General features: G+C 38.6%; 1 protein-coding gene across 2 annotated transcripts in view; it reads right to left on the reverse strand.

Annotated features, from left to right (window-relative positions):
• Positions 1-5,330: 5,330 nt before the first annotated feature.
• The window catches only part of WASL (WASP like actin nucleation promoting factor), a 60,958-nt gene continuing 52,689 nt past the window's right edge, over positions 5,331-13,599 (reverse strand). For both annotated transcript variants that reach the window (XM_047095750.1, XM_047095751.1), the window contains exons 9-11: positions 12,826-13,346; positions 8,535-8,643; positions 5,331-6,092 (exon numbers count right to left, since the gene is read on the reverse strand). In XM_047095750.1, coding sequence (XP_046951706.1) covers positions 6,031-6,092; positions 8,535-8,643; positions 12,826-13,346 — 692 coding nt within the window. In that variant the 3' untranslated portion in view covers positions 5,331-6,030. The remainder of the gene's footprint in view (positions 6,093-8,534; positions 8,644-12,825; positions 13,347-13,599) is intronic.

The raw sequence follows: 13,599 nt of genomic DNA on the forward strand, positions 1-13,599 counted from the left end.
GGACTATGCTTATTAAATCAGACTCTCTCATAATCACTTACCTGTTAATGTTAACTACACCACAACTTTTGTCAAATATCCACAGCAAAGTTCAGAAAAGTCTTTTAAAAAAGAAAAAAAAAGCAATTGAATTTTCCATTTGAAAAGGCTGGTATAGATTTGTAGCTGAATATACAACTCAGAAAAAGCTGGCCCTTCTACATTTATACCTTTGTTTAATGAAACCAAATATCCTATTTTATCAACTTCTTTTTAACTGGGTATCACTCTTCAAAATGGAGATTTTAACACATTTAATTGCACTTGCTGAATGTTTACGCAATCCCAATCTTGAAACAAAAATCTGCTTGCAAATACTCTCCTTTCTATTTTCTGTCTCCTTAGACTCCCGCCCTAAAATGATAAAATAAATAAAAGTTGTCTCTTTTTAGGTTCAGAAGTGGAGTTAAGGAGCTAGAGTTCTTCACAGATCACTACAGAACTGAGACATTGTGAACACCTTTGTTTGTTTCCCTATAGTTAACTGGACCTGCTGATGCCTTTTCCTTTCACTTGTCTCCTTCAACACCACAAACACCGGAATACAAGCTTTACTTCCCTGCCTCTTTTCCGGGAAGGGTGAAGTATATGCCACTAAATTCGAATCTCCCCTGTCTCACTAATAAGAAAACCAGGAAGTTGGATTTAAAGTGTCCAGTTTGTCCTTGTCCTCTTGGAAGAACTCCCGGTCTTTAAATTGACAGTGCAGCTGTTGACTGAAAATTATACAGAAAGATTAATACATTCTCAAGCTAATTTTTTGTCAGGCAAGTTCAGTGTTAAGGGTTTACAAAATACTTATGTCTAGATAAAGTCAATAGCTTTTACACCCATAAGAAACTAACAAAAATAAGTTGGATGTAGAATAAAAAGCTCATTTTTTTTTTAACCCAGTACGAAACGACAGGAGTGTCCTGTGATGACCGAATGCTTGGACAATGTAGGGTGGCCACCATCATTGAGCCAAAATATGATCACATGCTTCAGAGTCAGAGGCCGGCTCCTCAAAGCAAGCCAGCTTTCCCAGGCAGAGACGGGAACAGGATGCTGGTAGCTTCTATCAACACCCAGATGACATGTGAGAAAGGGTAAAATCTGTAGCCATAAATCTTTTTTTTTTTTTTAAAGAATTTTTTTTAACGTTTATTCATTTTTGAGACAGAGAGAGAGCATGAATGGGGGAAGGTCAGAGAGAGAGGGAGACACAGAATCTGAAACAGGCTCCAGGCTCTGAGCTGCCAGCACAGAGCCCGACGCGGGGCTCGAACTCACAAACTGCGAGATCATGACCTGAGCCGAAGTCGGACGCCCAACCGACTGAGCCACCCAGGCGCCCCTGTAGCCATAAATCTTTCAGAAACAAAGTAAATCTGCAATTTATTCATAATCTAAGAAAAATACAGAAGAATAAAACAGCATTAAGGCACATGGAAAAGAGCAACTGAACTGGTAGCCTGATCGGAATTCTACTATTAGCTCCTTCTAACAGACCTCAGGCGAGCCCCCACTTTGATGAGACTTGGCTTCATGGAACTCGATGGTCTCCAGCTGTCTTTCAGTTGTGAAATAAGTGGTTTAGATTGAAGGAGGGAGGGGATCTACTTCACCGCAATCATATTTTAATGTCCATCACCTGTTTAGTCTTAATAAACAATTGCTTAAATATGGTGATATTGATGCTTACGAATTCTTAGACTTAGGCTTTGATGAAAATCTTCACACATGTAGCCATGACCAAGATAAAACTGAATTTAGGTCAAGACATGCCATCCAGGCCAAGATAGAAAGTCATGTCAATATGACACCTGGAACTTCCAGTTCCATAATGCAATCTGATACTGTTAAGATTAACTTCCTCTTGAGTAGAAAAATTTTTTAAAATCCTTACTAAAGTTAAGTGTAAGAAATTTTTGTGGTTGTTACAAAATTAAGGGACTTCAAATTTACTGGAAATACCCCAATACACGAAATGATTGTGTGTTATCCATATCCTGATTAGTCAATCTTGATGGTGGTACATATGACCAGTTAAGACTTACACTGGATGTGTGTGAAATTAAATACTGCCTCAGTAGTTAGGATGACCACTGATGTATGTTAAAAAAAAAAAAAAAAAAAAAGGCAGGAACGGCTGATTTATGTAGACATGTTTTGTAATAAAGCCAAAATTTTTAGTGGTCTCCCTCACGCAATGGAGGATACCATGTTATCATATGTAGAAGCAAAGGCAGTCTTAGCATTAACAGCAAAGTATGTCCCCAAATTTTCATAAGAGCCACTTTATTACACCTTTTCCCAGTGGTTTCACTACAAAGCAAAGGTTAAAAAACATCCACCAATGAGGGGCACCTGGGTGGCTCAGTCATGATCTCACGGTTCGTGGGTTCAAGCCCCGCGTCGGGGCTATCTGTTGTCAGCACAGCACCAGCTTTGGATTCTCCCTCTGTCCCCCTCTCTCTCTGCCTCTCCCCTGCTTGTGAGCTCTCTTTCAAAAATAAATATTAAAAAAAAAAAATCACCAATGAAAGCCCAAGAGATTATGAGAATGCTGTGTTTAGGAGGGAAGATTTAACAATAAAATAAGTGTGCCAAGTAAAATTTTTCTTTTCCATAGAGTTTTCTATTGTACTATAAATAGACTTTATTTCTATACTTGCCCTTTAAGAACTCCATTTCTAAAGGGCAGTAAGTTATTTCAGGAATTTCTCCTTTGATTAGATAAATATAATGTGACAAGCCCAATTCTGAGGCATTTGTCTCTTAAAAATCTGTTTTAAAGTTTGGTTAATACTTTCCTAAGTATTCACATTGTACAACAGAAAGGAATTTTTAATAGAACATATAAATTTGGCTAAAGCTCTTAGAAGGCATTTTGCAGCATCCTACACACTAGATTCCATAGCTCAGTTTAATCTTCAGACACCCACTTGTGCCAGAGTCAGCAGAACAGAAAATTCTATTTATCAAAACTGAGGTTCCTGTTTAAAGTGCCATCTTGATACCATTTATGAAGAACCATTGACGTCCCACGTGAACTGCTACATTTGGCTTCCACTGAAATTAGCGGTAAGCTTCAGCATCATTCTGATTTTAGGGAACCTCAACATTCTTGGTGTGCCAAAGAGCTGCGGTGTGACCCTGTGATGTGACTGCTCTGTGCCGCACAGCGGTGGCTTCCCGGGAGCTGCTGAGCAGCTGCCACGTTTCCCGGCAGAACAGGGAGGAACATTCTTTTGCCCACCGGTGTTTACTTCACGGCACACTCTCTCAGGGCGTGCGGTCTGCTGAACACTTCGACCGTCATCACTCACTGCGCCGTACCCTTACTCTAATCTACGGTTAAAATTTCTTTTTACCCATTTTAATCTCTTAACATAAATAAAGAAAAACGCTTTTTTCGCCTATTTGGGTCAAATTAATTTTATTATGCTCCATGATGAATTGCCACCAGTGCAATATCCTATCACTATACATTTCGAAAAAATTCACATACTAAACAAAATTTCAGTTGATAAATGGAAACGAATGATTGAAAAGTCTTTATGAATCTCACACATACAATATGTGGCTAGCTGAAATTGTCTATCACATAGCACTTAGATATAAAAAGCCTCATGCTAGTCTGTTAAATGCGAAGGCTGTCAGACAATCGTTTAGCTGCGGTGACCGTGGGAGGCTCTCAGACAAAGCACAGGTGTGGTGCCGCCCACAGAGAAGCTGGTGAACAAGCTGGTGGCTGGAACATGCGGCCTGCACACCCGCAGTGGGTTCAGTCTTCATGCCGGGACTGAACCCCACAGCTGCTGTGTTTCAGCCAATGGGAATTTAGACTTTGGGCAACAACAACAGAAAGCCTTTTTTTTTTTCTTTAAGAAGAATGAACCTGATTACCTTTGGCAAATTTTATACCCATCTTACACGTTAAAAGTTGTGTTTCCAACTCAAGGAACTGATATCCTTTACTCAGAGCAGCTCCTGATAAATACAGATCACACCAAAGTTTGCCGGAAAACCCTGAATTCCTGGGCCAAAAGTTAAGAGAGATCTTAAATTGGCATTACCTTAAAGACATTTCCAGGATGTTTAAAATGTTTTTTTCAATAATGTCACAAAGAAAAAAAAAATGAAAAATGTTGAATATTACTTAAAATAATTATAATGCTCTATTTACCATTTGCACAAATTCCTAATTCTATTGGTTAGTAGCTGTCCAGCCTCATCCACAGCAGACTCGGCGTCACTGAGCTCAAGCCACAGTAAAAATGAGAGTAAGCAGAAAAAGGTTTCCAGCAGCAGAGGGCACTGTTTTTGCAAGAAACAAAAAAGTCTAGAGTCTTTCCCGTGTTTAAATTACTCTTGCAAGAAAGGTAACATTCTTTGAATAACTTAACTATTTTACTGCACCACTTACTGCTTTCAGCAACAAAACCTTTTAAATTATTTCTTACGATAACTAGATGCATGATCACTAGAGATGATGTGATAACTGGTTAAAATTCAAGCCATATCTTGCAGGTCCAGCCTGTCAAGATCATGCCAATACTAGATTTTGGTCGGTACAATTCTAGAGAGCTTAATTTTTAGTTGGATATTGTGATTATAGTAATGAAATACATTTGGAACTACATTCTGCATATGACTCAATGTGAGAAAAATACGTGTCTGTATTTAAATCAGATCATTTTTCTACCTAAAATTTAAAATAGGTAGGTATGATAATTAGCACTATAAATATGAAAAAAACAACACCTTTAGGCAGATTAGTGTATTGTAGAGAGGCAAGGAAACCCTAATTTTAAGACATCATTTAGTATACATAACAAATGTGCAGGTTGTAAAGTTTTATTTATTTATTTATTTTAAATCTAGCATTCAGTTATGTCTCTCAAGAAATTTGACGTTGGGACCACCAATCTTTTAAGAAAAATGTAACTGTTCACCTAACAGTTGACAAAAACCTTGAGAAATTATAAGAGAAAAATTTAAATAGTGTACTAAGTTCAGCATTACAGTGTTTACCTTGGCCAGCTCAATTACATTTGTATGGTTGGTATTTCTGAATACCTCAACCCATACAGACTACCCGATAATTCCATATCATTTCCATCATGTTCTGATTTTATAGCGTACTTAACCAAAACTGAAGTGACCATTGTGTATTGCCTCCTTCAGTTCATGGAGAATATTACCCCTAAAATCCCCAAACTGCAAAAACTTAAATAACCATCGAAGATTGATACCAAAAATATTTTTAAATTTCTGCCAAAAAGAGCCTGCCACATTTGCTATAGCATAAAAATAATCTCAGTCAAGTACAGGTAAGCAAGGTCTCCTTAGGATCCCAGCCTCCACATACCCCTCTGTACAGGAACAGGCAATATTGCCGGAAGAGGAGTGTTACGGGTTTTCCCGACTAGGGCCTCTGTCGTGGTCTTCCGTAGAGCATCCTGCTACAATTTGAGAACCTGCATCGGTGTAGTGATGTCTAGAGAACCGTGCAATGTGTCTGCTTCAACATTCATGTAGCATGGTGTTCAAAATGGAGGGGCTAAATAAACTAAGGTCTGCATCACTTAAAAAAGAATGTAGTGCTATACTAGATTTTAATAAGAAAATTTAGGTACAGAAAAAGTAGGGTATGAAAATAGTGTTTTCCTTCTGGCATTATAACTAAATTACATTAAGGTTTTTGTCAGTCTCACATATAATATTTAAACTCCCTTGTTGATGGAATGACAAATATTCACAAATTTAAGTGAGCATCCTGGTGTAAACTTGCACACAATGACAGGGAGTAGCTTTGTAGAGGATTTTGACAAACCTTTACAGATTAAATGAGGTATTGCACAGATTAATAAAAAAAAAAAAGCAAAAAAGGCAACAAAAATATACAGCAAATTGGTAGAACATTTACATGATAATTTTACAGAATCCATAGACAGAAAGTAGTGTTTAGTATTTCACCTTAAAAATATATATATAATATATAGATCAGTCTTCCCATTCATCATCGTCCTCAAAATCTTCTTCATCATCTTCATCCTCATCTTCATCTAAAAGAAAATCATCAAGTCAAACAATCAAAATATATGTATAAATAAAATAACATTACAGAATTCTTGGGTGATTTCTCCAATCGTTTAACTTCTGACACACAAACCATTCCATTGACACACAAACCAATCGAGTGACTAGGGTAATTTAAAAGGAATCAAATACAACACATATAAAGGGTATGATGGTCAGTTGAAGATTAGAACAGGAGTTAAGAAGTAAGTCCCTTAGTATCTATGTAAGGAATTTCAACTAGTGCTTCTTTATGTGTAAACCCTCATTTGGGTTGGCCTCTCTGAATTTTCACAGATCTCAAATCTAAGAAAGGCCCATTTAATTGACTACCTTTAAAGAAAAGCTGTAAAACAAACAAACAAAAAAAACCCACCTGACTGAACAGATTGTTCGGCTAGCAATTCCACTTATAACTCCAGTGATAGGCAGGAAACTCACTGACACTGAGCCACTAAGGAAACAGAGCAGGTAGTCCAAATACTCAGCATCCCTTTCTACCCTCCTATTCTCTCCTGAACTCAGTAACATGGCTTTTTCCAGATCACCAATGACCGACCATTGCTAAAACTAAAGCTTGACTTCCTGTTCTCATTTTCTTGACCGATCATACTTTTGACCCATATCCTGACTCCTTCCTCCTTCAAACACTTCTTGTGGCTTCTAAGATACTGCACTCTCCAGCCTTCAGAGCCTACTATAATCTCTTCTTCTCTATTTACATGCACTTCTTTAAGGATCCCAGCCAGTTCTGTAACTTTAAATACCATGCCTGTCTCAATGACATGCAAATTTCTATTACCAGTCCAGACCTCCTCCCTCAACTTCAGGCTCATAATCAAATGCCTGCACAACATCTACATTTGAATTTTTAGTAGGTATCTCAAATTTAGTATTTACAAAAACCAAACTCCCGATCTTTCCTCTCAAACCTGCTCCTCCTAAGTCTCATCCCACTCCATTAATGAAAATTTCACCCCTTTCATACTCAAGTCAAAAATCTTGGAAGTCATCCTTCACTTTCTTTTTTCTAAACTTCACTTCCAATCCATCGGCAAACCCAATTATTTCCTCATTCACAATATACCTAGTATCCAATCTCTGCTCACTGGGGCTACCAATCTCATTCAAACCTCTACTATCTCTTGCTTGGATCATTGCCATCCCTCTGCTAAGGACCTTCCAATGACTTCCCATCACATTCATGGCCTCCAAAGCCTTACTACTGGCCTCCTGTACCTCTTGTACTTCAATGCCTTACTATTCTTTCCCCCTCTTCCTTACTCAGTCATACTGACCTCATCATTATTCATCAACCTCAGGAACTTTGCACTTGCTGTTCTTTCTACCAGAATGAACACACTTTCCCCAATTTTCTACATGGTTTACTCCTTGAACTCCTTTTGGTCTTTTCTCCAATGTCACTTCAGTAAGGCTCATCCTATTTCAAAATGAACTTCCCTCCTACAGCTACAAGTCCCTAGATCTCCCTTTTCTGATTTATTTTTGCCCTTAGCACATATCACCGTTTAACATCTATTTTTCTAATTTACTTTATTGTTGTCTCTCACTGAAATGCATGCTCCATGGAGGCAGGGATTTTTATTGTTTTTTAATTATTATCCTACAATAAATACCTACAGAATGAACTAGCCTATTCTATCTCTGTAACAGTGTTGGAATAAATATGTCTATTTAAAGAAAATAAATATTAGTAATAGATCTTAGATATGACTCATGAATTCTCTCCATAAAACAAATAAAAAAATTGAGGTCCACAGTGAATAAATAATAATTCAATAAGAACAAAGATCAGATTCTAGTACAGCATACTGGGGAAGCTCTTTAGTAAACCTCAAGCACTACATCAGCTAGACCAATTGCTTTCTCTTTTGAAAGTAACATCCATTTATATGGTGGTGTACATATGCTTAATAATGGCCTCAAAATAGGGAGAACTAGTTTATTCAAATAAACCTTTTAGAAAATGACGAAAAAGAGGACACAAAACACTTCAGGATTCTTTAGCAAACCCCAGAAAACCTAATTTCTCAGCCCAAATTCTTACAAATCAGGGAAACCTGAATTTCTCATGTCACAAGAATGTCACAGGAATGGGATCCAGAATCTCAAGCTTTGTTTAGAGGTTTGACAGGCATTCTATTAGTATTCCCAGCATAGGAAATGAAACTGCTACTTTTCTGAAGTTGTTCTTCCAATTTACGCTTATGGCTATGGTGTACTAGAATTCATTAAACATCAGATAGACTAATCATGGTGGCAAAAACTTTTAAAAATTTGCCCTAATATCCACATCAGTGTCATTCAATAGCAGGGGGAAAGCGAGCAAAGTCTACCATAAAATAAAAAGAAAACAGAACTTCAAATATTAAAATTAAATATAAATGCACTCATATAAATAAATATACCTGAAGAATGAATGGCTTTGCTCCTTTTCTGCATCACTTCCATTAATGCACCCACAATTCCTGAAGTGGGTGCAGGTGTTGGTGGTGTAGACTCTTGGCCATCAGATACCTTGGAAAAGAAAGTGAGCAAAATTTAGAACTAAATCCTTAGCAAACACTTTTTGTCTCCAGAAAGTCTTACTTTTTTAGAATCATTTCCTATTTAAAAAAAGAAAGGGGGGGGGGGGAAGAGCAAACAAGCCCAGGACAGGATTAACTAATTTAAGAAGAAATAAATTGTGCCTTAAAATAATTATTCAAAATATACGCCCTCTCCTTAATGTATAAAGCCATCAACACATTTCCAAATTTAAAATAACAAACCTTTCCCTAAATAATACTTGCCTTTGCAGTTGGATTACTTCTGTTCATTCTAGAACATAAAGCCTTAGCTGATGAAACTTTAAAACTATTATCAAGGATCAGCATTTTATAAAAAATTAAGGTATATTCAGATTCTTAGAGTTGTTAGGTGAGAAGGACACTTAAGATATCTAAGAGCAACCGAAGAAACTTCTAATCTCCTAGAAAAACTCAGCTTCACTAATAAGCTTATAACTTTGTATACTATATTTATAGTTCATATGGTACAAACTTATAAATATGTGTAATATATGTATATATATTATTATAACTCAAAATGAACTTTCCTTCTCATAGCATATAACTTCTCTTCAAGGAGCTCGGCCAGGTAACTTTCAAAATGTACCTACCTCACAAGGCAACCACTATCCCTAACTAAAGTACTTCTATCTAGTATCAACTACTTTTGGGGCGGGGGAAACAATATCAAGGGGTCTCATTAAAGTCGAGTACCTATACAAAATACTCCAATTCCAACTCTCATTAAAAAAGAGAAAATACAGGAAATCTGTAGAGATTCAGGAAAAAAATACATAATTTGGAAATTACTGCTCTAAGTGTACTTTGACTAAAATGAGAGGTCATTTATCCAAAATAACTCATTTTGTTAATTTTGTCTCTGGACTTGCATGACCCATGTAAAGGTAGAATATTAGTATACTTAAAAATGAAATTGTACAGCTCTTTTACTTGGATTCTTATCATTTCCCAAAGAAAACTACTTTTTTAGGACAAACTTTTTATTTTGGTCTTTACAGCTCTTCTCCTAATACTACTTGTCTTTCTGGAGACTTAATAGGTCTTTTTCTTTTAAAAATATTCAAAGTAATTCCCCCATAAGATACTGATTTATTCATTAGTATTTAGGTTTGGGGAGACTGAACTACTCCTGGTATAGAAGTGCCACAAATGAAAAAGACAACAGAAACAGTTTCTGAGGTTTGAAGGTCAGCATGAGGCTCTCAAAGAAGTGTAGCAGCAGTAAGAAGAAACACTTAAGACACCCTTGAAGCAATGTGAGAATACACGGCACAGACCACAGGAGCACAACACTGACACAAACACGTTTTTGAAGGTACTTACTTGGATGGTGCTATCCAAGGTACTATGAACATGGAACTCAAAATCTATGTAAGTGAATAGTTACACCCTTCCTGCCAACTGTGATCTTATGTTAGTCATATTCATCTGTGAATAAGTGATTTACATAGACGGTTTAAAGAAACATAGCTGGAGAAATTTCAACCACAGGACGGTTTTCTTAAAAAACGAGGTAAAGCTATGGACTCAGATCACATACAACATGCCAATAATTCACTGATTTATTCCTCTAGGATAATACTCTAAAATTAATTTTAAAAAGTGATTACTTAGGGGAAGAATGACCTACATTTAGAATAAAACATACTTTTCTCTCTAAAAGAAATGTAGAGAATGAAGAGAGTTGGGATGGGACGGGGAAGAAATGATGATGGGGAAAATAGGGAACTTAACTCAGTAATTTTTTTAATTAAGAAAAGAGGACAGACAAGGAGTGGGATTAAAAAAAATGAGAACACAATTTAATTTATTAAAAATAACCCCTTATTAGTAACAGCAAATGAGAGAAAGCAATAAAAGTTGATTGTGCAAGAGAGAGGAGATAGACAAGAGAAACAAAAAGAGAAGTTATGAGTGGCAGATGTAGGAATGAGTGACCCTGAGTCTGAGGTAAAGTCCATTAAAGCCTGCTACTCACCTGGGCTGTGGTCATTTTTTTTTTTTTTTTTACATAAATGTTTATTTATTTTTGAGAAAGAGAGAGAGAGAAAGTGCGTGAGAGAACGCGAGAGGGAAGTGGCAGAGAGAAAGGGAGACCGAGAATCCAAAGTGGGCGGCTCTGTGTTGACAGCAGAGAACTCCATGCAGGGCTTGAACTCCTGAACTATGAGAACATGACCTGAGCCGAAGTTTGATGCTTAACTGACTGTGAGCTACCCAGGCACCCCTTTAATTTTGCCACTAATTCCTCCCACTAACAACTATTCGAAACTCTTCAACTGTTCCTGAGAACCCTTTAGTCTAAACTAAATGGGGAAAGGGAGCAGAGACAACTGCTCACAGGTTGATCACACGGCAAGAAAAGACCTAGATACATTTTAAAGATCAGAGTTTTTAAAATCTGTGCTATGCCAATGTTCAAGTGTTTCCATTCAGTCAGCTGTGTTCCCTATCCATCGTTCTCCTCCTAACCAAGCGTCAGAGATTTAGTTACCATAATTCCCTACATCACAAAATCATTTTCAATTAGAATCTCCTTTCACCTTCATTTACTGCACAGAAAAATCCACCACCCTCACCGACCCGAAGCCCTGGAGAGCAAATGTTCCTCTTGGAACTGAGAGACCATAAGTAAAAGCTCGGGAGGATGTGATGTAGGCAATTCAGATTCTAGAAAAGGGGTCAGCAAACTATTGCCCATGGGTCAAATCTAGTTCATCCTGTTTTTGTAGAACTTTTTTTTTTTTTTAACGTTTATTGATTTTTGAGACAGAGAGAGACAGAGCATGAACGGGGGAGGGGCAGAGAGAGAGGGAGACACAGAATCGGAAGCAGGCTCCAGGCTCTGAGCTGTCAGCACAGGGCCCGACGCGGGGCTCAAACTCACAGACCGCGAGATCATGACCTGAGCGAAGTCGGACGCTTAACCGACTGAGCCACCCAGGCGCCCCTTTGTAGAACTTTTAAAGTGAAAAACGATTTTTACATTTTTAAACGGTTGGAAGAAAATAAAAAGAATATTTGTGACATGTGAAAATTACATGAAATTCAAATTTCAGTGTCCATAAATAAAGCTTTATAGAACACAATCACGCCCAATTTTGCATCATGTATGCTGCTGCATTTGTAATACAAGGGCAAAGCTGAGTAGTTGTGACAGAGACTATACGGCCTGCAAGTCTAAAATATTTACCATTTGGTCGGTCCTTTAAAAAAAAACAGTTTTGGGGCGCCTGGGTGGCGCAGTCGGTTAAGCGACCGACTTCAGCCAGGTCACGATCTCGCGGTCCGTGAGTTCGAGCCCCGCGTCGGGCTCTGGGCTGATGGCTCAGAGCCTGGAGCCCGCTTCCCATTCTGTGTCTCCCTCTCTCTCTGCCCCTCCCCCGTTCATGCTCTGTCTCTCTCTGTCCCAAAAAAATAAATTAAAAAAAGTTTAAAAAAAAAAAAAAACAAACCAGTTTGCCAACCTCTGCTCTAGAAGACTGTATGATCACCTCTTCCAATACACAGGATCCAAAATTCTCTACCAACATTATCCAAAATTCTATTAGAACTCTTTCAAGTTTCTGCAGAGTCGGATTGTCTACGAATCTAAATTTCAGAACACAGAAACTTTACAATATCGTTTAGTTTTCATAGTTAATGGTATGAACTTACCAAGATGATTATAATTGGTTACAAGCAGGGCTTTTACTTCTCCACAGTTTAAAGATTTATCTTTAAGTTCAAATAAATTTTATTCAGAAGTGAAGTCTAGAACACAGCAAACATACTATATATAATACTCCACTTACATGAAGTTCTAAGAACAGGCAACACTAATCTACAGTGATTAAAAATCAGATTTGTGATTTTTTTCTTTTTTTTTTTTTTGAGAGGGAGACAAATGGAAAGAGGCGTGAGGGAACTTTTTCTGGGGTGATATTCTAATTATAGAAGTATGGGCTACGCAGGTATAGGGTATAAATGTGTGTGGTTCTAGTTTGTAAAAACATCAGAAATTCAATGGGTTAAACACCTGAACACCAAGGGAAAGAGCAAAAAATAAAGATTTTCCAAGTTGTCTCATAAATTACTTTAAAATTCCGTTAGGACAGAGCGTCTAAACTGAAACGAACAGATTACTTACAGATTTCAGCTGAATACCCTGTCGTATCTGGTCTAAAAGTGCATCCCTTCCGGAGCAGGACACAGGTCGACTGTTCTGTTCCACCTTTTTTAGCTGAGCACCCTCTCTAATTTGATCCAAAAGAGCTGCTTTGCTTCCTGCGGGAGGTGGAACCTGATGGTCACCGTCAGAAGGGAGGCCAGGCGGAGGTGGTGGCCCCGGGGGAGGCGGGGGCGGAGGTGGCGGGGGCGGTGCCGCTGAGCCGGCCAACGACAGAGGTGGAGGTGGCGGTGGAGGCCCCGACGGTGCTGAGGAGGGAAGGGCTGGAGGCGGAGGAGGGTACATCCTATTTGGTGGCGGTGGAGGGGCTCCCACACCTGGCCTGGACGGAGGCGGTGGCGGAGGCGCGGCGGTGGGAGCTCTAGAAGGTGGTGGAGGAGGAGCGCCTCTCCCCCTGGCGGGAGGGGGCGGGGGGCCTGAGCTGTGCGGGGGTGGGGGGGGAGGCGGCGGCCCTCCCCTAGACGGCGGTGGTGGCGGTGGCGCTGAAATAAAAACAGAAAAAAGAAAGCGTGCTTTTCTCCGCCCCAAACATCACACTGAAGAAAAACTTACTTCAACACGTGTGAAAAGACATACGAGGGGGAAAAAAGGCCTCGTCTCTGTATTTTATTTTACAAGGACATGTGAGCACGGATGATATAATTCTATTTGGGAATACTCCTCTAAAGACCACTTCTCCTGTTTTTCTTGAAAAATATTAGCTGAAACTGTAGAATCTAGTTTTGAGGAATCAGC

The sequence above is a fragment of the Lynx rufus genome, unplaced genomic scaffold, assembly GCF_022079265.1.
Source record: "Lynx rufus isolate CCGP_SWC_20201006 ecotype Redwood Valley unplaced genomic scaffold, mLynRuf1.p SCAF_4, whole genome shotgun sequence".
NCBI classification, from domain to species: domain Eukaryota; kingdom Metazoa; phylum Chordata; class Mammalia; order Carnivora; family Felidae; genus Lynx; species Lynx rufus.